The 25445-nt window shown below is 39.5% G+C and overlaps 1 protein-coding gene across 1 annotated transcript; it reads left to right on the top strand.

Annotated features, from left to right (window-relative positions):
* The first annotated feature begins 740 nt into the window (after positions 1 to 740).
* On the top strand, positions 741 to 23969 carry nisch (nischarin). Its single transcript, XM_080026195.1, has 28 exons — positions 741 to 933; positions 2015 to 2098; positions 2498 to 2680; positions 3603 to 3651; positions 3865 to 4028; positions 4389 to 4484; positions 4775 to 4870; positions 5330 to 5482; positions 5998 to 6066; positions 6449 to 6634; positions 7034 to 7162; positions 7956 to 8072; positions 10245 to 10353; positions 11487 to 11605; positions 11790 to 11887; positions 12002 to 12274; positions 12814 to 13133; positions 13445 to 13650; positions 14040 to 14473; positions 15553 to 15728; positions 16078 to 16135; positions 16613 to 16751; positions 17037 to 17187; positions 17537 to 17656; positions 18109 to 18270; positions 18857 to 19029; positions 19780 to 19970; positions 21631 to 23969. The coding sequence occupies exons 1-28, from the start codon at positions 853 to 855 to the stop codon at positions 21986 to 21988; spliced, it is 4494 nt and encodes a 1497-aa protein (XP_079882321.1). The 5' UTR covers positions 741 to 852; the 3' UTR covers positions 21989 to 23969.
* The last annotated feature ends 1476 nt before the right edge of the window (positions 23970 to 25445 follow it).

Below are 25445 nucleotides of genomic sequence, written 5' to 3'. Positions count from 1 at the left end.
ATCCACTGGTCAAAATACCTATTTGGAACTTTGACTCATCACCAAATGGCTCAGCTGTACATCGTGTAATTGACAAATTGTTAGCATGCTGTCACAATAAACTAAGATGGGGAACTGCTTCCTGCAATTACTAGTATCACAACTATCCCTGTTTCTGTTCAGTTCAAACATACAGACCGTTGCAGGACATTACGAATCATAAATGTGCAGCTGTGAAGTTTATTACCCGGGTAAAAAATTTACTCCTCTAGGACAATAACGCTCTGAACCGAAAGTAACAATTTCTATATGATGTCAAAAGGTAAACCAAGTGTCTTATATAAATTTAGATGAGTAATAAGATGAGTGGATTAACATTTAAAAAGTTTGTAAGATGATTTTTTTCCTCATGTCTCCCCATTTACTGGAATGGATTTGTTAATTTGTTAGTCTGTTTCTTTTGCCATAAAAATATGTTATGGTCTGTAAGGTTCAATCAACCCCACTCCGGATGTATTTTTTTCTGTATGTCTATGTCTATCATCTTCATTGAGCTGTTATTAATAAAAAGGTCGCATAATTCTTCAAATGTTTCTGTCCAGTACATTACATTTTTTGTTGAGTCTGTATTGTGTAGCCTACTTACCATGAACGTACCTTTGAATAAATTTGATAGTTGTAAATAAAGTTTTTTTCAAAGCGGTCGCAGCTGCTTCGGCTGCTTCACTTCGGCATCACAACCACAACAAACATGGCGTCGGGAGGCGGCGGCGGCTAACGGAAAAGAACCGGTGGAAAAAATCCTCTAAAAGTCGTTTCATTTAGGAGTTCTTTACTGGACAACGGGGTCATTTTTACTAAATAGATCTCAGGATGGAGCCCGACCCGTTTCTAGAGGATGTGTCGGAGCGGAAAGTGTGTGTTGTCGGGTCCGAGCTGGTGGAAAACTACACAGTAAGCTTTAATTTAGCTTGATAGCATCTCTTAGCTTAGCACGTAGCTTCACTTAGCTTAATGTTTGACACAGACAGTGACAGTTATGCTACATTGATAAAAAGGTGACTTATCAATTGAAACGTAAGATGTTGAGTCATTATGCTTATTTTTTAGTCATGTTTTATTTTTTATTGCATTAAATTAACCTGACATATCTCACAAGCTAGCGGCTAACGGTCGCGTTAGCTGAGCTGTCAGACGGGTTCCTCAACATGCAAGATTAAAGATCGTTTATAATATGCACAACAACAAAAGGAGCAGTCAGTCGTTAGCAATTAAAATGTTCTCAGGCTCCCGCCTGCAATGCAACGCAATGACAGTAATTATAAAGAAGAACTCAAGTGAAGAGAGCCAACCGTCTATAAAAACACAAAAAATTGTGCAAATGTAACCGGTGTGGCTAGTGTTGTATGTCTATGCGTTGTTTAGTCGTGAATAACAATGTGCAATAAAAATTAAAAAAACTTACCTGACACGGTAAAATCAAACAAAAACGTAAATGAGATATCCCGTTAGCTTCAGCCCCCAAATAGTTAAACTACATACAGAAAAGAGTTCGCATACAATAAGCTAACATGTAAATTGGGGCAACTACTAAAACAATTCCGCTTACCTGTCACAATGGGAAGAGGTAACGGCGGGAAAAGTATTTTAAACACGTAAGGTGACCCCGAAAAATGACGTAGGAGCTATTTTGACAAACTAAAATAGGGATTCTCATGAAAAACACAGGTATTAATATTTTGTGTAATTACAACATATTATGTAACTAGTAGATAACTGACCCTGTTACACAAGTGTAACTTGTAAATGAACGGACACACTTGGGAACAGGTGTAAAGATAAACAATGTAAAAAAAAAAAAAAATTATGTGACTAGGGATGGGTGTTTCAGAATTTTCATTGATACCAACATCAATACTGATACTGCTTATCTGTATCATAATATTATATGGTCTCCATAGTTTGGTGAAACAAATAAGGACATGTCCTGCAAAGACTCAGCATGTTGTAATATTCATTGATTGTCCTGTTTCAGGTTTATATCATTGAGGTGACGGATGGCGAGCACAGGTGGACTGTGAAGCATCGCTACAGTGACTTCCACGATCTCCATGAAAAGGTAAGAGACCGGTGGCTGTTTGTCACTGTCAGTCAGTGATTAACCTGCTTAGCGTGACTGACTTAAGAAAATTCAATATTAATACACATTCTAGACTCTGTAAATGTGCATGTTGCTAGCTACGGTGGGCCCCTTTGTTTACATATCCATATACCAGTTTACAGAGCCATGGCTGTGTATTAACAATTAATTTTTCCAGCGCGCACACAGTACAGAGAGTTAGCAAATTGTGAGGAGATTTTCACTGATTTTGACAACAAGCGTTCTACAAATTCGCTGACTCCTCCTTTTAATTAATGAATCTTTAATATAAAAACAACACTCACAAAACACAGTTCACGTTTTTGTTTTTGCCTAATAAATAAATGTTATTATTTCCTCTTGTTTGTTTCCCTTCAGCTGACGGCAGAGAAGAAGGTGGACCGCGGGCTGCTTCCTCCTAAGAAGATGTTGGGGAAGAACTCAAAGAGTTTGGTGGAGCGCCGGCAGAAGGAGCTGGAGCTTTACCTGCAGACGCTGCTGCTGCAGTTCCCCCAGGCCACGCCCACTCCGCTCGCCGGCTTCCTGCACTTTCACCTCTACGTGAGTTTGGGTCGGGCAATGTGGTCAAAAACTTCCATCACTGTATAAGTAGATACAATAAACCGGTATATATCCCGATGTACACATTTATTTTCAGATGTTTGGCTGTAAGGTCTGGGTCAAATTTATAGTTCAGCTTTGGGGTGTTCTGGTGGCGTAGTGGATAGAGTGTTGTTACGGTCACTTGTTCAAATCCGATCCGTAGACCTTTACTGCATGTCATCCCCCCTCTCTCTCTGTCTCCTCATTTCAACTCTTTTCAATCAAATAAAGCTTAAAAAAAGGCCCAAAAATAATCTTTAAAAAAATGTATAGTTCAGTTTATCTTAAGGCATATTGAGATCAGGGCTCTGTTCAGACTCAGCAAGTTCCTCCAAAACAAACTTGGAGACACATTTTTCATGGGCCTGATATTTTCTTGTGTACGGGGGAAATGTCATGTTGAAACAGGAAAGGACCGTTCCCACAGTGGTGACACAACAGACGAGTACAATTATAATTTCCTGGTAACACCCAGTGCTTTGTTGTTGTTCTGCTATATAGCTGGAGGACTTTATGAAGCAAAAATGCCAACCGATGGAACATTTTCTGTTTTGTTTTTATATAATTTAAAACTGAATACTTTTTAGTGTTGGTCAGAGAAAAGAGGAACTTTCAGTGGTCATCTGGTAAATTGTGATTTTTCATTTTATAAATTGCATTGAAACAATAGTGTTTGGTTATCAAAAACATATTTGACATACTGACTCAACACTTGTGTCTAAATAAACGCCTTGTCTCTTTTACTGAAAGCTGGGACTTAACCTTTACCTCACTGAAACAAGGTCAAATACATCTTTATTCCCGATTATGAAACTGACATTAAACTTTGTGCTATATTTAAGTGATTCCAGTTTTTAACAGTTTTTTTTGTCTCTTTCAGGAGATTAACGGCATCACAGCAGCACTGGCCGAGGAGTTGTTCAATAAAGGTTGGTTTCCTGTCTGACCTAGATAAATAATCTAGACAATTTTCAGATTTAGTCAAATATCTGGTTTTAGTCTGTTTTATTCTTTGCAGCTGTTAATGCAAAGGGATACATCTACACCTACAGTTGTTCAGATACACACTTGTGAAGTGAACAGGATCTGACCTGTGTGTGTGTGTGTGTGCGCGCGTGTGTGTGTGTCCGTGTGTGTTGTAGGTGAGCAGTTGCTGCAGGCTGGCGAGGTATTCTCTCTCCACCCCTTGCAGCTTTACTCCGTGTCCCAGCAGCTGCGTCTGGCCAAACCCACGTGTTTTAACGGAGACGCGAAGACCGACCTGGGACACATCCTGGACTTCACCTGCAGACTCAGATACCTCAAGGTAACACACACACTTCTTTATGTTACTAAAATCCCCATCATAAGCAAGGCAAGTTTTTTCATATAGCATGATTCATACACAAGGCCATTCAAAGTGCTTTACAGGGGGATAACATACATTAAGATTAGACATAAGAAAATATGTAAATTGCATTTTAGAGACAAGCAGATGAATGATTTAAAATGAAAAGAAATTGTGCATATTTGATTGTCCTGACTTTATTTTCTCGACGTCATTGTAAAAGAGGGTCAACCCTCAATTGATCTATCGAGGATAAATAAAGGAAAATGAAATGAAAATGAAATTTTCGTACGTATAGGTGGTGAATGTTCTAACTGGTTTTGTGTCTGTGTTGTTCAGGTGTCTGGTACCAGCGGTCCAGTAGGAGCCAGTAACATCCTGGAGAGCAGCCTCCCCTTCGACCTGTCTGTCTTCAAGTCCCTGCTGCAGATTGAGGTAATGCTCCGTCTGACTCTCCTCGTCTTGTTGTTTACGCCACTTATGCACACATCTATTATCTGTTATTGAAACTTCTATAAGAATATAAGCAAACTGTATTTCCTGCATCAGCAGCAATACAATGTCATGATGTATCTTTGAGATATTGGTGATTAGGCAATTATGTAAAGGTGTCATATTCCTGTGAGTATATTCTTATAACACTGTTGAGTGGAATCAATCAATCAATCAAATCCTGCTTTATTTTTATATTAACTTCTGTCCCTCACATCTCCCTCTGTCTTCAGATCAGCGAGTGCAACTCTCTGCAGATTCGAGGTCTATCGTCTCTGAGGTCGAGTCTGGCCACTCTGACTATCCACCGATCCACAGAGACGATGATGGTAAAGTTTAGATTAAATACCATTCTGTGTTATACATGTTCAAGCAGTAGTCTTGTATGTTGTGAACTGAACCGTGTATTGTTATTTTTTTATTGAATTGAAACACTACTAACAAGACTTCACCACCAAGCAATCAACATAACATAACAAACATGATGAATTGAATCAATAATAACATAACAAATGACCATGAATCAACAACAACTATGACAAGAATAACACAAACACACACACACACACACACACACTCACGAGAAAAACAAAACGACTTACCAATTATTATTATCTTCATTTAATTTGATTTTCATAAGGCCTAAGCTTGTCCTTAAAATAGTTGATTTTCCATCACAGTCCTTTTATAGGCAAGGCAAGGCAAGTTTATTTATATAGCACAATACAGACACAAGGCCATTCAAAGTGCTTGTAGTTGAACCATATATTATTGTCATTCTGCTCCAGTCCATCCTGGTCCCGGAGGCGAGTGAGTTCTCCCAGTGGGAGGCGGAGGGGGCGGAGTCAGGCTGTCCCGTCACAGCTGTCGTCCCAACATGGAGCAACCTCACCACGCTGGACATGAGCCACAACTGCATCAGCACCATCGACGACGCAGTGGTGAGACACGCGCACACACACACACACACACACACACACACACACACACACACACACAGACCAAACCTAAACACTGTGTAAATTAATATGTTAACAGTGTTTCAAAGGCAGTGGCAGTTTTGTATTTCAGTAATGTATTGTCCACATGTGCAACAACAAATTACAACAAATAAAACCTTTTGCAACCCACCACCTTTGTAGAAAAAATTAAAGAAGGGGAGGAAAAATTCTTCTGATTTTAAGGATGTCGCTGTAATGTTTAACTTTATTTGATCGTGAAAATCATGGAAATGTTGCATGACATTTTCAAGCCTTGAAAAGCCATGAAAAAAAAATGTGAAGAATTAATGATTATATAATGATCCTAAGTTCATCATATTTTTTCACCAAGTTCACCAATATTTTATATTGGAAGAATTTGTTCAAAATATTAATATACAAAAAGCTTTATATGTGAATGAAGGAAAGTTAACATCAGTTTCTGTGCGCTGACTGCGAGTTTTTCTCTGTTGTAGAAACTGATTCCAAAGGTTGAGTTTCTGGATCTGAGCTACAACCAGCTGTCCACCGTGGAAAACCTCCAGGTACGTGACAGCAGCACAGTGTCTGTATCATGTCTAGGGATGCAACTCAAGATTAGTTTCACTGTTGATAAACAAAATGTAAATATTTAAAAAAAAAATGAAGTAAATTGATTTAGCCGCTAAATGTCAGAAAAAAGTTAAACATACCAACAGTTTTCCAAAACCCAAGGGGACGTCTTTAAATGTCCTGTTTTGTCACAAATTCAAAACCCATTCATTTTACTATGATGTAAAAATCCTCACATTGGATAAACTGGAACAAGTAAAATGTTTTCCATATCTACTTGATACGGGACAAATGATTAATTATGAAAATAGAAATACAGGCAGACAGTTACTCTTATTAACAGTAATACTGAAGTGCGTGTGCCTTTTGTTGCAGCACCTGTACAATCTGGTGCACGTGGATCTGTCCTACAACAGCCTGCGGGTCCTGGAAGCCGCTCACACTCGACTGGGGAACATTAAGACACTGAGTCTGGCCGGGAACCAGCTGACCCAGCTGACCGGCCTCACCAAGCTTTACTCTCTGGTTAATCTGGACCTCAGCCACAATCAACTGGCTCAGGTAAATACACTGCAGACGTCATGATGGTCTATTGGTCAAAATGATGAAGATATATATGCAGAAAATCTTTCTTTTTATACTGTTTTTTAAGAGTGCAAATGATACATTTATTGCAAAAGAGAAGGGAGTTGAAAAAAGTAAAAACCTAAATGATTCAAACTATAGATGTGATTGATCATCCATATTCATTGTAAAATATTTCCCTTTCCTCATATCCTCTCATTTCTCTACTTCTGACTCTCCGATAAGGGAATAAAATGCCCAAAATCTGAAGAAAGTTAGAAAGACTTAAAAAATGTTTTCAAAAATAATTACTCAGTCAAATTGGTGAGAAACTTCAAACTGTTGCTCTTTTGGAAAATGCAGATTCTGACTTGTGTGTGTTTTATATGTTTCCAGTTGGAGGAGATCAAGAACATCGGCTCTCTTCCCTGTCTGGAGAAACTCAACCTGTCCTTCAACCCCATGGGCATCATCCCCGACTACAGGACCAAAGTCCTGGCCCAGTTTGGAGACCGAGCAGCTGAGGTACAAGACAAAAACCACAGCACTACTGTACTACTGCATCTACCCCGTTGACTGGGCAATATGGGCTAAAAATAATAGTGCGATGTTTGTAGACTATACCCAATACACAATATTTATTTCAGTGTATTTTAATACGTCATAAAAGCTCAATTTAACCATTTTTTTCATAACATCTCGCAATACATTGCATATTCGTTGTATCAACCACTCCCAGTCCCACCCCTCGCTACCATTACTATAACAGCAAAGATACCCAGCCAACACCACTGCACTGCTTTAGTTTCTGGGCTGCTAATACTTTTATTACAGCCACTTCTAAAATCACCACTGATATTTCAATAGTAACTGCTTATACCACATATATGACTAGACTACTCCTTCAATTCTAGTCCATCAATATCTTTGCCCTCTGTACTACTTATACGACTACTACCATAGCAAATATACACAGCCAACACTACCACACTGCTTCTGCTGCTCAAACTGCTATCACTACTGGTATTACTTTAGAACTGCTTTTGCTTCTACGAGTACTTATTAAATTCTAGTCCATCTAACTAAATTTAAAAACATTTAAATGTATGTATGTGTGCATGTGTATTTCATTTCACTTCCTCTTTAATTTTTCGCTAAAATGATATATATAAAAAACGTTTTGGATGCTGTTAATGTGAACAATAACATAGTATATAGTTAACCTATTTTTGCTCCTACCATAAAGTATAATAAAGAATAAAATAAAAAAAAATCTTGCCCATCAATATCTTTGCCCTCTCTGTCTCTGCGTTGCCAGGTTTGTCTGGACAGTCAGGTGACCACAGAGAAGGAGCTGGACACGGTGGAAGTGTTGAAAGCCATTCAGAAAGCCAAAGAAGTCAAAGACCGGATGAGCAACAGCAACGACAAGAAGGTACGCTCTGTCACACTGGATGGTACAGCCGGAGGCGCTCTCACAGCCGCAGAGAACAGTTAATAATATGGTGAAATATTTGTCAGTATTTATACGTGTCGTACGGACATACCGTTTGCACTTTAAAGATTGTTTAATTGTTTTTATAAAAGAGTTAAAATATGTAATTATTTTTCATTTATATTCAAAGTGTTAGTAAGTCATTTACGTTGCTTTTTTTTAAGCACTGTGAGACAGAGGAGGTTAGAACCAAGTTTTTCTTTTATGTACATCACATAGAAGAATTTTACCCAACGACAGCACTATATATTATATTTTTATATTTTACACATTATCAGTGAGGAGAGGAATCATGTTGTGCACTGATTTGACTCCTGAGACTTCCACATTTATTTTGAACTCTTGTGAAGTAGATACAATGTTCAACTCAAAACCACTGTCAAGCGTTACATCTTTGTTACATTTTTTTTGTTAAATCTTTTTGTATAATCATAATTTCCAAATAAATGAACCCTGAAACCTGCTGTAGTCGTTTTTATAATTCTCTAACCTTTTATATAGACAAACGGAGATCAAGTAAATTAACTAACCGATCATAATGACTTAATCTGTCACTACAGCTGTGTTCTGTTAACTACATAAGTGTTAGTTGAAATACACATTTACAGAAATGGACAACCAGACAAGTATTTTTAGATGAGAGAGATTTTGCACATCAGCAGCAGAGTTCTTACAAGCCTGGCATGATTGTATGAGTGGTGTTGCAATCTTACTTATATATATTTCTTTTAAAAACAAGATTTGAATGATCAGTGAAGTTCATGAGATAGATATGTCTTGTGTTTTTAAACACAGCCTGCAACATTGTGAGTCTGCAGTATTTCCTGTTCCTGTTGAGGCTTAGAACATATTATTTGGAGCTTATTTATTTTTTTATTTTTTTAAAAAGCTTCAGTTATAATTGTTTTAGACTCTTTTGCTTTGAGAACAGCTAAAAATATTTTTATAAAACGATATCCTCCAGCCGAAAAAAACTTAACGTAATTGTCAAGGTGTCCACAAAAAATTATATAATTTACTACTAACTTCAGACCAAAAGTACTATTAAAGTTTAAAGAACTTGTACTGTAAGGTGACGTCCAGTCGTCCACCATTCTTATTCCTGTCTGCACAGCTAAGGTTGGCTCGGTTGTTTTTCCAGGAGGGAAAACATCTGTTAATCGGCACAACACTGTTTTATGATTACTGAACAAATCAGAGATGTGGGTGGTTGCTTAGAGACGGAACCAAATGAGGCCAAATAATTTTTCGTTCGGCTTTTGTTTGTTATTCATGAAATGCAGCAGTAAACACCAGTGGTGCTTGTAGATAGACCAAGCCATATTTACATACGGATTGTGTCGCTTTTGTAACAAACAAAGGCTTTACAGAGGATCATTACTGTGTGTTTAGCCTTGATCCATATAAAGCAAAATCTTTATTGTACATTTATATTTTGATTATACTTAGAAAATAATATGAATCAAAATGCATGTTCTTTGAGGCAGAAAAGTGTCTTCTCACAGTGATCTTGGTCATTCTGTGAAGTGTAATAATATATCCACAACACAAACCTTTACAAGTCGCCATGCAGAAGAAAACCGTTGACATCATTTTTTGTCAAAGGTTCACAAAAGCAAAACATATTGAGTGCAGATTATTCAGTTTTCTGCACATTTGCAGACTTAAGCCCCCTACAAGGAACTTTAAAATGCTTCTGGAAGAATCTCGTTTTTACTACTGCTGATCATAAATCATAAATGACCTGTAACGAGACCATCAGCTAAAACAAATATATTTGTATCTAGTTATTATTAATGCCTTTGCACGGGTACAAATCCCTGCCAACTTTTTTATTTATTTATTTATTTTTTATAAGATTTTATTTTATGTGAGACAATACAAGGAACCACAAAGTGATGCAAGACAACAGACACACATAAAGAAATACCCCGCCAACTTTGACAAAACGATTTATGGCAGGCAGACCTGAACAGCCTGTGTTTCCCGGTACTAAATCAAAGTTGACTTTGCTTCACCATCGTCATATTACCATAATTAATCTGACATAGTCTGTTAATGTGACTGACTGCTAGTCTCTGAAGGCTCCTCTCCTCTCTGTCCTCTCGTCAGATCAGTGAGGAGACCAGGGCGTCTGCTCTCCTCTCCTCCTCTCCCTCTCCCTCCTCTGCTTTCACTTCCTCTTCCTGTCCGGCCCGCCCAGCTGCCTGTCCCAGCCAAGGTAATCATGTATGTATCAGGCTGTACAGGGCCAAGGGAGGGGATGGGATTTGGTTTTTACATGTCCTGTAAAAGGCTAAATACTTAGGCAGACTTATGAGAAAGCGGTTAACTTTCTGTTTTGAGAAGAGGTCTACAGAGTAAACATGATGGGTGTTAGAGGTGGAGCCAGTGATTCTGGAGAACGCTTGTTGTCAAAATCACTTTTTGTCAAAATCAGGGAATATCTCCTCACGATCAGCTACCTGTCTGTACTGTGTGTGCGCTGAAAAAATTCAGTGTTCATACACAGCCTAGGCTCTGTGAACGGGTATGTAAACAAAGTGACATGTAAACAAAGGGGCCCGCCATAGCTAGCAACATTCCAGTTTACAGAGCCTAGGCTGTGTATTATCACTGGATTTTTTTCAGCATGCACACAGTCATTACAGACAGGTAGCGGATCGTCATGAAGTATTCACTGATTTTGAAAACTTTATTTTGAGGACAAGCATTCTCCAGAATCGCTGACTCCGCCTTTAATTCCACAGTGTAGTAACATACAAGTTTAAAACTTATCACCAGATTATAAAAGCACAAAGTGCAATAAGTGACTGCAGAAAATAGGGTACTGTGCAACAACAGGGTTATCACTGTCTGTATTAGCACACAATATTGCTCTGGGTCAGGGCGGGTGGCGTTTTTCACTCAATAATGTCAATAATGACTTCTTCCATCTCTCTATCAGTTACATTTATCATCATATAGGTGGCACCAGCCTCAGTAATACGTCCATAAAACATAGCTATAACTCATTTATCCACCAGAAAGCACTGACGAGTATATTTCTGATCAGTTAGATTTAACACACTGACTCCTCTGATGAGTGATGGCCTTATGACTGATTAGATTATGATCAGCAATGTTCACTAACGTTTGTCTGGAGGTTGTTATAACACTCTACTAATGCTTACCAACACCCTCTGTGGCGCTAATATTTGTTAATGCGGCAAATTGTTCATATTGTACATAGTGCAAAATTAACAATGACGTCAAGTTTTGGCAATTAAATGACACTTCAGTATGTCACATCAGTCCAAAATTGAAGAGCGTGTTGTAATTACCACCAGTGTCATTGATCTTTTCCTGTTTCAGAAGTGACGATCAGAGAAGAATCAACAGTTCCCCCCTCTGCCCCCCCTCCCCTGGACACTGCACCCCCACCAAACTTAAATACACATACACACCACGAGTCTGCTCAACCTACCACTAAGGTAAGACATCAGCTAGATAGACAGAGGCAGTTTGATTATTATGGGAGGAGGGACTGTACAGAAATCTGCTAAGGAGGATTTATGTGACAACAGATTAAACAAATGTATGTTTACATTAGACAGTACCATTGAAGTAATGTACTGATCAACAAACATTTGCATTGACATTTTGGTTTGTTTGCAGGTACATCAACCTGCTGTCAGTCTGTCTGAACAAACACGCCATGGAGCTCCTACAAGTTTCACTACCACTACTACTACAACCACTACAATCACTGTCTGGTCAGTATTTAAACGACAGTGCTACTACTGTAATATAAATGAACTATTGGTCGTGTTCATTACTTCAGAAGTAAAAATATGTCTGTCTGTCTCTCTCTCTCTCTCTGTCTCTAGTTGTGTCTGCTGCTCGTCCAGACCAGATGAAACCAGTTGCCTTTCCTGCAGTGCGTCCTGGTGCCCTCTGCTTCCCGCTCACCTGCTCTCCTTCTCCTCCTTCAACAAAGACTTCATTACCCAGATCTCCCAGCGGCTCGGCTCCAAACTGAAGGAGCAGCAGATTAATAACAAGGAAGAGGGGGAAGAGACGGAGGAGGAGAGAGAGGAGGAGGAGAAGATATCTGAATCCAGAGAGGTTCAGTCCCTTGTGGAGGCCATCGAGGTCGGAAGGTAATTTAACCAGCAAGAGCCTTTACTTACTGCTTTCTTAGATTTATACAGGGTCGCAGTGTTTGGGATTTCCATTTTAATTTAAATTTTTTATATCTCCTTAAATTTGGACTGATTTCTGAGATCCCCTAAATCTCAGAATTGCAGAATTGAAACCCATTGCATTTTTGGAATATCCAATTGTCTGATTACCCCTTCAAATTCCCACTGATGTCCTTGAATCCATTCATTTTCTATTAATTTGTGATATCCTCAAGGATTTTATGCTTCCCTAAAATGTACGCTATTATCTGGCATATAAGTTTCCTCTTGGATTCCCAAATGTTCTGGGATTCCTTAACATTATTGATGGTTTCCAAATCTATACAAATCTCATACCTAATAATAATCTCATCTAAATCAGACTCAGTTGAATTTTTTTTAAATTGTTGAAGGTCCAGATCGAGATTTTTTCACCGGTATTACCAATAGTAAAATAGAATAAAAAAAAAAAAAAAGAGACAAAATATTCATCCACTGTTTTATGTTTCCTATTCCAGTCCAGGCTCGAGGGACGGATACTTTGAGATGGGTCTGGACGACTCTGTTGAGGAGATGGTTTGCACTTCATCCACATCGCTGGCTGTCCCGTCTACAGAGGAACCCCCAGGCCCCCTGGAGGAAGAGGAGGGGCTGTGTGAGGGAGATGGGGATGAGGGAGTGGGGGAAGAGGAGGTGAAGGTCCGCAGGGTTCTCTGGTGCTACTGTGTTCAGGTGAAGGAGGAAGTGGAGCAGAAGAAAGCTTGTCTGGTGCTGACGGACCAACTGCTGGGCCTGTTCTACCTATCAGAGGATTTCACATGGACCAATCAGGACACAGGTAAACACACAGTCAGCCGCAGTTAAACTTAATATAATGATAATAACATATGATACGATTTATATTGTGCTTCTCTTAGACATTCAAAGACATTATGTACGACTTTAAAAATCAAGAAAAAATATTCACAAAATACAGAAAATGAAATTCTCAAAGACGCTCGCATGAAATTCAGAAAACAAATAAAAAGTTGGGAGTGGAGCCATTATAAATAAAATGTGAAAACTTGATGCTCTTTTTAATTGTTTTTTTTATTTTTATACATGATAGTAAAATGTAATATTAAGAGCTATTTGTTGTCCTGTCCCCAGACCAGTCCTGTCCTGTGGATGCGGTGCTGTCCAGCCTGCAGACAGACGTGCTGCTGCCGTTCCCCCAGCTGCTGCTCTCGTCCCGGGCCGAGCTGCCTGACTCCTGCCTCTCCTTCGGCCTGCGGGACGGTCCCACACGCTGGTTCCTCTTCTCTGAGGCCGAGGAACTCAGACAGACCAGGGCTGAGCTGGTGGAGCTCATAGAGGTCAGAGAGCAGCATAGGAGACCTTTACAGTTCCTAAATTTAAAACAATAAAGAGTCTGAGGGAAAGCGCAAAAAAAAAGCAAATGCGCTGCAGATGCAGGATGTGTGGCCCGGGCGTTACCTTCTACTTATCTGTGGAAATCAGATACTGTTCAAAATATTACAACTTTGTACTAGTTCTTTTTTGCCCCAAAAGTGAAATTTAATTTGCAGACATGACTTGGGTCCAACTGAGCGTTAATTTCTGCTGTATTATGTAGAAATACATGAAACTCACATGAAAATTGTGAGATGGATACACACCAGAGGACGCAGGTTGAAGTCTTTCATTCATTTTCTCAGCATCTTCCTAAAATCTAAAACCCTTTTTCTCTTGTCATTATTTCCAGGCAGCAGGACCTCAGACCGCCCCTTCGCCCCCCAGCACCCCTCAGCTCCTGCCCCGCTCGCTCATCAACTCCTGGGAGCTGGAGGAGAGTCAGGGGGCGCAGGGAGGCTATCCCGCACACTTCCTCCTCAGCCCCTCTTCCTCCTCTGCCCTGGACACACACTCACTCCTCTCAGACGTCTTATCCAAAGCAGAGGAGCCCAGTCTTCCCTCTCTCCTCTTCCTCACCCACCGACACCTCTGGGTGCTGAAGATGGACCTGAGGGAGCTGGCAGACAGAGAGAGAAGGAGCGCAGACCTCCACCCTTCCTCTGGATGGTGCAGGCTGGTCCGCGTACCCCTCGGCTCCGTGGTACTTCACCCCAGGGAGAGAGCTCCTCATGTGGGGGAGAGAACCTGCCACACACCCTGCCCCGACCCAAAGCACCACCACAGGTACAGAAGATGCGTCACCCCATTTTTTTCTGGTGTATTTTTTTGTAGAACAGTTAATCACGGTTACATATTCTCTAGGATTGAAGGTGAAGTCAGCGATTTTGGGGAATGCTAGTTTGTCAAAATCATGAATATCTCCTCTCGATACACGATTTTGACTAAAAGTGATTTTGACAACTAGAATTTTCTTCAATCGCTGACTCCATCTTTAAGTTACATATTTTTTTGAGTTTTTATGATTTGAAAGTACTTGTGTGTCTGCAGGAAACTTTACAGGACTTAAAACAGCATCAAGTATGTGTACAGTATATCTGTTTGGTCTGTTTATGGCTAGCTAAGTAAGTAGAGTTTGTATATTAGGTGATTAGAAGTTTGATTTTAAATTTCTAAGTATGTTATTATTACTTAGAGGTTGGATACTGTTTGTTTTTTACCCTGAAAGAAACAAACTTTTAAAACTTTTTTACTTTTGGCATGAGGAAAAATGTAAGTTCCTAGAATAAATGCTGATAAATTCTTTAAAGGTCCTGTGTGTACATGTTATTTTTTCATTACGTTGGAATGAGCGTTTAATATTTACTTAGGGTGCCATAATAGCCCTACAACTTTTTAAATATAGTGGTTGCGTGGGGAAAAGGAGTTAGCAAGTAAGTTTTGCTATTTAGAATCTCACCACTATATGATACCAGAATACGCGTTATTACACACCGTACCTTTGATGCAATATTGGTATTTATTCAATCTAACCCAATCATCGAGACTTAAAACTGAATCTAAATGAATTTTTTTCTATCATATTCATAACATTTAAAGTTTTAAATTCAATACTGACTTTACTTTGGATTTATTGGTGTATCATTAACATTTACATTATTTAATCACAGAGGTTTTTTTTTAATTAAAAAGATTTACTGACTAAATTAAACACACTAAGTCTATAATAATGATTCCAGTTGTACAATGAGTTCCATGTCTTTGTGTTAAAGACCAGTAAAATGTTATTATTAAGTTTCCTCACTCTTACATTTTGTCATTGTCTATTATATATCTATCTATATTAAACATCGTATTATGTCCAGGAGGAGTCACACTGTGGAGCTGCTTGTGGGCGGTCAGAGGCTGCTGCTGCTCTTCCCTCTGGCCCAGAACAAGAGCTCGTTCCTGGGGGAGTTGAGCCAGAGGAGAGCCTCTCTGGAGGGGCTGAAGATGGTGGCTTTGCCCCTGCCCTGTACTCACCAAGGGCAACACACACAAGGTGGAGACCTGTTCATACACTTAAAGCAAAGAGGGGATTTTACTGTGCCTTATTTCAGCTGATGGTTTCATTTAGTTTGATCCTTTCTTGTTTCTTGAGAAAAAAGTTTAGAATCTACTAAAATGTTCACTTTCGAGCCACAAATATAGCACATGCCTCAAGAGAGATGCAGCGTTATTGAGCCATATAATTGAAAAACAGGCCGACCTACTTTAACCTACTTAAAACAAGGCTATAGAAATTGGGTAAATTGTCATGGAAAAATTTTAAAATTGAATTGGTAAACGTGTGGGGACCCTGTTATTCTCCAGGTTTGTTTGACACTTTGTTGTTGTTGTTGTGTTCTCAGGCTGCTGCAAATCCAGAGACCAATGCTGTTGTACCAGGAAATCCCACAGCACAAGCAGGTAGACGTTTGAAGTCTGTTTAGCCAATATGGTTCTGTTTCTTCTTCTCCTGCCTTTATTTATAGCGTCATGCTAATATCACACTCACTCGCACTAATTTACTGATTAATACCAAAAGTGGGGTCCAGTTTAATATTGTGCTAATACACTTCACATATGTTGAAACGGCTCACAACTGTACACTTCAGCTTCCATTGCAAAGCTGAGTAGAATAACATGGACTCATCTAACAAGAAAATAATTTTCCTATACATTAGAAACTAAATCTACTATTCTCCTGTTTGGAGTTTGGTTAAATGTAAGCACATGATCAGATTTGTTTTCTCATTATTTTCTTGTGCATTATTGAAAAAAACACTTAATTTTATTTTACTTTTATATAATTCTAGAGAGGAACAGCCACTCTGTAGAGATAATGAGAAATGACTAACTACTGTTTTTTATATATTTTTTTATCTTCTCCTCTCTCCTCCTCAGCTGTGACTCTTCCCACCTCCAGTTGGAGGAGAACCAGCCGTCCCCCCACCTGACCCACAGTCTCTCCCCAGGACTGAAGCTCCTGGCTGGGCTCGGAGAAGACCAACTCATGACCTACTTCCACAGATGTATAGCTATTGTAGGTGTTTTAGCAGTTTCCCAGAGCCCATGGTGAAATCTAAAAATATCAATCACTAAACACATAGAAAAGTCACTTTAAAGATTGTTTACATTCTTTAGCTTGCTTGATTTCTAATGTGAGATTAATTTTGATCTGTGAGGAAGCCCAACAGTTTTTTTTCTGTCTTAAGGCTGTGTTCATTATCAGAAAGACATCTGCATTTCTTGTCCCTCCTTTTTAAAAAATTAAATTCAACTTTTTAATATATTTTTCTTTCTATTTTGTGCCATTTCTTTGTACCAGTCTGATGCGGAGGAGGTGAGACAGGTGTTGTGGCTGTCTGTGGTTCTCTACAAGTCTCCAGAGTCTGAGCTGACCTGCTGTCTGCTGCTCTCCTCTGACACCATCTACTTCCTGTTGGAAGACTCCGCCTCCAACCTCGGTCATCACTCAGGTAGGAAAAACTTTGACAGTTTATGATCGCAGTCATTTCAAACAATTCTTTTCAGAGTGTTTACACAAAAAACAGTTCAAAATATGTATCTCAAGCTCCGTGCAGTAGGCAACATTGTGATTGTGATAGAAAAATTAAAACACACACGTATTAATCCTAAAAAAAGAAAAGCAGCTGTTTGAATCAAGGTTGAATAAAGGTTGTGAATAACTAAACAGTGGAACTAACACTTTCAAATAACATTTTATTGTGTGTTCGGTGTTTTCCTGAGGATACTTTTAAATGGGACAGGAGGACTCACCTTTGTTAAATCTCTGTCTGTCTCTCTATCTGTCTGTCTCTCTATCAGTGCTGGACACCATGGACTCTGGAGACCCGGACGTGTGTCTGTGCTGCTGTCTGTCCATCAGACTGTCTGAGCTTCAGTCCGTCAACGTGGGACTGTTCGACCAATACTTCAGAGTCCTAGGTCAGTGGACCATCACAAACCTTGTCTCCAGCGTTTAAAGAGTTCAAGGTGGAGTCAGCGATTCTGGAGAGAGAATGCTTGTTGTTAAAAGGCTAGGCTCTGTAAATGCGCATGTTGCTAGCTACGGTAGCCCCCTTTGTTTACATACCAGTTTACAGAGCCTAGGCTGTGTATTAACACTGGATTTTTTTTAGAACACACACACACACACACACTGGTATGGAATCGTGAGAAGATATTTAGTGATTTTGACAAAAGTGATTTTGACAGAATTGCTTATTCCACCTTTAAAACAAATGTATACCTAACTGCTGCTTAATGTCACACTTTCTCTCTCTGTCTCTTTCTCTCTCCCTTTCCCTCTCTCTCTCTCTCTGTCTCTCTCTCTGTCTCACCCTCTCTCTCTCTCTCCCTCCCTCCCTCCCTCCCACCTTCCCTCCCTCCCTCCACAGGTCGTTCAGCCGATCACATAGTGTGCTGCCTCAGTAGAGACAGCTATGGGACGGGCGTCTTCCTCCAGGAGCTGATGTCTGCTCTCAGTCTGCAGCAGCAGCTTCCTGCTCCAGAGCCGTCGGACCAGGACTTCTACTCTCAGTTCACCAGCACACACACAGGTAACCATACTGGGACTCACACTGTCAAAGTGTCAAAGGAGGAGGAGTTCACTTGGTCAATACCACAAATTAGTTTAAATTGGATTGCAGACGTAGAAATATGTTTTATTCAATTTACATTTCCTAAAATAAAGTGTGTTTTTAGATGTCTCCTAAGCCTAAACATTTCTCAATGTCTCAATGCAGGGATACTGTAGCTCACGAGGCATTTTATAACCCCTGATCTGACCAACCTGATCAGCTGGAAGTCATCTAGACTCACTAATGCACTAACATTAACTCTGCAGTCTACACATGTATATGGCCTGCACCCACTATTAAAAAAATCCATCATAGGAACTTTAAACAGTGTGATAGATTTAAGAAGCAATAAATATATCCCTTTATTGAACGACTCTTGGATTTTTGTAAGATAAACATTTTGAATACTATTATAAAAAATAAATAAAAATCATTAAATTGGTGAACAGTTAAAATTGAAGTGAAAGTGTGAAAGTGTTCTGACTTATTACAGTGAAAAAGACTTGTTTTTTTATTCCTGACCTAGTGACCAAAGTGACAGATGTGATTGTGTCGCCCCCTGCAGGTAAGATGCAGAACTACGAGCTGGTGCACAGCAGCAGAGTGAAGTTCATCTACCCCAGTGAGGAGGAGATGGGAGACCTGACCTTCATCGTGGCCGAGAGGAAGACTCCGGCCAACGCTGCGTCCTCTTCCTCACGCTCCTTCAACGTCCTGCTCTACCTATTAGTCTTCCAGGTTAAAAACTACTTCCTAATTATTATATGCCTATTTCTGCTATTAGATATTTGATTGGATGATCTTTATTGTCCACGAAGGGCAACGTGTTTTGCATTGATGGTGTTAAAAAAAACGCATCATACATTAAATTCTTGAATTTTGAAGTGCAGCAGTGTATCCATCCACCCAGTGCTTCTGTGCATTGTCTCCGGCTACAGCGCGGGTTGCCAGATTCAACCGATGAGTATAGGATTTGGTCTCTGGATCTTTACAGACATGGTACTAAACCTGGCAACTTCAGTATGAGTTTATGAAGACTTCAGGAAAATCCACTCAATATTTCCCCCTGGAAACACAAACTGATTTTTTTTTTAACAATTCTGATTATGCAGAAACTCTGAATTATTCATGTTATGCGGCTATAATTAATATTGGAAGAATTTGAATTGGATCACGACTACTATGCCCGGCTATGCAGTGCCCCTCAGCCTAAGAAGATTCGTAAAGTTTCCTGGCTGCAATTTTACTACAATTTTTTGTTCATTCTCACTGATCTCATTGCGTATATTTGATTCACACCTTGAAAAAAATTAAAAATTAAAATCAATCATGTGGAAAGTGTGTCTGTGTTTTCCTTTTTTCTTTTTTTTCTTTAATTATTCATTTACTACTATTTTAACTTTGTTTTTATTGCTTACATGTTCGAAAGACAATCAATCAATCAATCAAACCACCATTGAAAGAGCTCTCTTATCTTCCCCCTCCCAGGTGCAGATCCCTAGCAGTGTGCCCAGCCAGGGCTCCTCTCTGTCGGTCCACTCTGCCTGTGTGTCCGCCCCGGGCCCGTCTCCTGTGCTCCAGCCCAGGACTCTCATCCTCACCAGCACAGACGTCTTCCTATTGGATGAGGACTATGTCAGCTATCCTCTGCCCGACTTCGCCAAAGAACCTCCCACCAGGTGAACAGTACATAGCACTCCTTTACCACAGCTATTTAAATCCTTATACAGCCCCGGAAAAAATTAAGAGACCAGTCTGGATTTTTCTTAAATCTTTATCTCTACATTACTTATTGAACATGCTCTAAATGACAATATTTTTATTGTGAATTTGGTAGAAATGTTGTCAGTAGTTTATGTTATAAAATCAAAATGTTAATTTTACTCAAACATATGCCTCTAAAGTTTAAAACAGGAGAAACTGCACCTTGTAAAGAGTATAACATCAGTGAGCAGATTATCAGTATTCCGTATTATCATTAACCATGCAGTGTTGAAACATGAAACCCTCTATACCTTTCTCCATAGAATTCAATACTATGTCATTTGGGGAGTTAGTTGCGTGATAGTTAGCATCTGAAAAGAGTGAGGGATATTTATCAATCAAGATTATCAAGATATTGTCATTTAAGTTTGATAAACTTTACAGAAATTTGGTTTAGATGAGGCTGGCAGATTTTTTGATAAAGCTTATTGAACCACCCAACTTTATTGATTTTTTACTATTTTCCGACCAGGTTTTCAGAGGCTTTAATAACAGAATTATTTCTCCGGGACTGGGTGCAACGCTTTTAGTGATATAAACATTGAAACAGCAGAGTTGTAATTTGTCTACAAGTGAAAGAGCCTTTTCCCTTGTGTATTTTTGCTCGTCTGCTGTGGGGAAATGAGGAAGTAAAGGAGACACAGACTGGCAGGACAAATACTGTGTGTGAATGTAGACAGTTAGAGATGCTGCAATGGCACAGGGAACAGAAACCTCAAATACATATTCACTGGAAAAGCAGAACATTAAATTAGTCACTAAAGGGAGGAAATACTAATCTAAGGGTTCCAACAGACATGACATTCCTAGAAAGTTTATGACATATGAATAACTTTTTTTTACTGTGCTTGAAATGTTTTGAATGTACACATAATTGTTTAATACATGTTCATAAAAATCCCATAACACGTCTAACGTTATAAGCAATAGTTCCTTGAATTACTATTGTTTTTTAAATCTAGTGCTGCACTGCACCAGTGTGATTGTTTTAACTTCACCAGTATCACGTAATACATGTTGGGATGCAGCTAGTTGGAAGTTTTTTCTGAAAAAGTTAGTAAAATTGACTAGCATTTTTTTTTTTCATTAAAGAACAGATTGATTATATACATCTGTCTTAAAGAATAGACCAATTGTTTTTGCTATTTGCATCACTCAGGTTCAAGAAAAGGCGTCAGAAACCGTTTCTGTATCTGTGCATGCATTTTTGAGATATAAATGGGCAATGGCTGCTCGTCCAGGTTAGCTTAGCTCAAACAATGGTAGTCAAGGGGAGGGCAGGTCAGAAGAGAAACTTTACAACATCACTAAAACGCTCCTGTGTGCTTGTTTATCTTTCTACCTGCTCCCCTTAACTACCTGTGTTTGAGTTAAGATAACCTGGATGAGCGACCTTTGCCCATTTCTAAATCATTAAAGAACGCACAGTTACAGGAACGGTTTCTCTCGCCTTTTCTTGAGCTGGAGATTTAGGCAAAAAGCTAGAAATTTCAAACTTTGAACTATTCCTTTAAATAACATGAATTAAAGAAAAAAAAATCTAATTTCTGTCCTCCTCCCCATGTCGCCCCACAGAGAGCGCTACCAGCTGCGTGAGGCGCGTAGGATCCGGGACCTTGACCGTGTGTTGCTAGGCTACCAGACGTACCCTCAGGCCCTGACGCTGGTGTTTGACGACCTGCCGGGGCCCGACCTGCTCTGTCACCTGACCATGGACCACTTCTCTACGGGACAGGGAGGAGAGGAGGGGGAGGGAGGAGGGGGGCAGGCCAGGGGGGGAGGAGGAGGGGGTAACAACGGGGGCGCAGGGGGAGAGGTGCAGTGGTGTGTGTTTGTCCCGGGAGCAGAGAGCAGAGAGAGGCTGATCTCACTGCTCGCTCGTCAGTGGGAGGCGCTGTGTAGCCGCGAGCTACCTGTGGAACTCACCGGGTGAATTTGGTGACTAGGAACGATGGACAGATACGGGTGGCAGTCACTTAATTAGTCTTATGGTTATGATTAAGATTCAGAGCTTGATTTGGCGGTTTCGAAAGCCTCTAATATGCTTCAAATCAAGGTGTGTTCAAGGTGTTGTATGATTGCGTCTAAAGCCAAATCATGTACTAGTCGATTTGAGTGATCGCAGTGAGGTGCAACTTCAGTCTCTCCTTAGAAGCATTCTACGTGTTGTACTGGATCGTTCATAGGAAAAGTGACGCAGGTATTTGTATGACGAATGAAAAAATAATGAAAAAGCATGAAAGAAAAATGAAAACAAATCTGACTCGAGGCAGGGTAAACGTTTTGATGGATGATGACCTTCCAATTTAATTGATGAATTCTTTTTGCTTTTTACCCATTCTTAAATTAGATTCTCCCCAAATGATCTTGTAGATATTAACGGTAGTTGGGAGTCAGTGTTTCTCAACCATTCTTTATGTGCACAGCGTAAATTGGGGCACCACGTCATAACCTTAGTCCTGGCTGCTTCACCAATATCTCCACAGCACCACCAACTTTTGCATGTCTTTGGTGCCACTTTCATAAGGTCTCTCCACAAAGCAATATGTTGCACTTGATAGTTGGCATGACAATTGAAAGGTAGTAGTTTGAGCTGAAGGTTGAAATCCTGCTTACTATCTCAATCACTGTGTAAAGGGGGTTGATCGTTGAATTTTGAAAGCAATACAAATTGTCAGATCCAACCTTCCAAATTATGTTCTCGGAAAGATTACATATTTTTTTCCGACAAGCACTTTGGTTTGAAGCATAACGGGACCTATACTCTAACTTCTTAACGTTTAGAAAGGGATGTGGCACTATACTACACATTTAGTTACTACATAACTAAATGTAAGAAGGACTTAATGGACACTGGGCAAGCTGGAATACTGGGAGTTTCTGGCAGAGCTTTAGGTTTCTCACTCGGAGCAGATTCACTGATTTGCTGGACGAATTGATTTGCAGACAGACAGACAGACAGACTGGTGTTGCAAAAAAATTGGAGCTGTAGGTGGTTCACAGCATTTCTACAAGGTTTTAATCGACATAAACTTAAAGGAACCCTACGTTATTTTATGGGAAACCCTCATGTTGTCTGTTTTCACAACTGTCGGATCATGAAGTATATTTGAGTCTTATCTCTGTGTCCAGTACAGAGAGAGGTCAAGGATGTGTTAGCCTAGCTTAGCACAAAGACTGGAAACAAGGGGAAACTGTTAGCCTGGATGCCTGGCTCCATCAAAAGAGAGTGAAAAAAATCTATCTTCCCATTATTCTGTTATTTATGTAAAGTTGTTCTTATAACCAAAAATACCTTTTTATATGTTTGCATTTTTACCGAACGCAGTGTGACTGTGGGTGTGGTGACAGGAGCACATCCCAAAATATTGGACTGTTGTTTTTAATACAACACACACACACACACACTCTCACACACACATACTGCTGCTCGGCACAATATGCTCTCTGAACGTTTTCATTTTTGCACATTGTAATTAATGAAGCAGTATTAATGAACTGTGTATTGTTATTAATATAATTTGTTGCTTTGGGACGGACGGATGTTTTCCATCCTGAAGTAGATTTAATACTAAACTTGAAGGTCCTGGTGATATTTCCAACATGAACTTTTAATGTCACATTAAGTTTTATCATCAAGTATTATTTTTATTTTGTATTGTATGTTATGTTTTTTGTACATTATTATTGACAAATGGGAAGCCAGTCAGTGTTGGACCACACACACACACACACACACACACACACACACACACACACACCCCCACCCATCCTCCATCCTCCATCAGTGTTGTTTACGTAACATGTTGTCTTGTTAAAGGGAAATGCCACTGAATTTGAAGTGAAAATGCAAAATTCACATCCAACGGTAATTCCTGTTTTGGTTAACCCTCTGTGGTTCAGTTCTTTGAAAATCAGCAGGAATTAACCGCCGTCTGCAAACGTTTCAGCAGATGCAGCAAATAAACCGTAAAACCAGACTGACTGTGGGGTCGAGAATGTGTTAGTCACTCTGTTCATGTTGACATGCCAACGAATAAACGGGCACTGCAAAGGTTTACTTTAATTTTGTATTGAAAACTTCTTAGGAAATTGTACATTAAGAGTATTATACATAGGTGTAATAGTTATCCCCATAAAGTATTGTATGTTTTTTATCATAAAAGGTTATACTTTGAATTGGAAATCTGAAACAAGATGGTTGAAACAGCATTTTTCTTTGAGAGTTTTTTCAAAGGGTTTTCTGCTGAGGAATAAGATATAAAACCAGTCTGAGCTGGTTTACGTTCAAGGTCAAGGATAAATCACAAGTTGGTGGATTTCATTGTCTGCACAACAGTCTTTCAGAGTCTTAATCGTTCATAGTTTAATCATTCAAGAGTAATAAGCAAATTTCCACCACATAATGTAAGTTTAACCACAGCTTAAGTTTATTTATTTGTCAATGTACACAAGGTATATTGAAATTTTTTCTTCGCATACCCCCTCAAGTTATTACACTTGGGAGGGGGTCATTACATTCAGCCATTACAGCGCCCCTGGAGCAATTCAGGGTTAAGTGTCTTGCTCAAGGAAACACTGGTAGAGATGGTGGGCACCGTGTATGTAATACCAGCCACCACTATTTTACAACACCCTCCTGTCCGGTGCCGGGGATTAAACCAGAGACCTCATGGTTACTGGTCGGCCACCTTTCCTCTAGTCTTGGCCATCCTACCACCCACAGGTAGATCACATTTTAAGAATCTCCTTTACAGCATGAAGTGTTATCACAATGAAACAGCAGCTTATTTCATTTATTCCACTCGCTTAAGTGAAGCCACTGTGTTGATACAGAAACAGAAGTTCATCCTTATTGTACATATATAGATATTGTAATTACTGTTTCCCATAAAGGAAGAAAAATACAATTTGGTAATATTTTTTTTTGAGAGGGGTCATATTAGGGGCCTTTGACTCATAACCACAGAGTACATCTAATCTACTGTCAAGTCAAAAAACAATTGTTTTCCAGAAAAGCCAAATAACATCTTAAATACATGAAAAGAAAGGAATAACTTCCCGTCAGCAGTCCATCGCTCTCGCCACTGTCTCAGTAAAGTGTTTTGATGACTTTGCGATTCAGTTCAGAAGCACAAAACGTACCGCCACCTTTCAACTTGTTTAACTTCCTCTATTTCCTGTCTGTCAGTGGAGGCCGCCGTGTATTTCAGCTGATTTCCTTTTTTTAAGGGGCATTTACACAGACCAGGCAGGCAGAGATACTGTAACAGGAAGGGACTGATCAGCAGAACCTGCTTTATGAACTCTGATTGGCATCTTAAGGTCAACCGACCAATAGGAAAGAATGTCAGTATCATGTGATTTTCTGTTATCATGTGAAGCGAAAA

The sequence above is a fragment of the Ammodytes marinus genome, assembly GCF_949987685.1.
Source record: "Ammodytes marinus genome assembly, chromosome: 4".
Taxonomy (NCBI): domain Eukaryota; kingdom Metazoa; phylum Chordata; class Actinopteri; order Uranoscopiformes; family Ammodytidae; genus Ammodytes; species Ammodytes marinus.
The sequence above is the reverse complement of the archived record's forward strand: the minus strand, read 5'-3'. Positions and strand labels throughout refer to the sequence as shown.

Bases quoted from the DNA above. Each gene is read 5' to 3' on its own strand.
- nisch (XM_080026195.1), top strand. From the start codon at position 853: ATGGAGCCCGACCCGTTTCTAGAGGATGTGTCGGAGCGGAAAGTGTGT. The intron at 11,606-11,789 runs GTAAGACATCAG...GTTTGTTTGCAG, and splicing joins CTGCTCAACCTACCACTAAG to GTACATCAACCTGCTGTCAG. The intron at 15,729-16,077 runs GTGGAGACCTGT...TTGTGTTCTCAG, and splicing joins CCAAGGGCAACACACACAAG to GCTGCTGCAAATCCAGAGAC.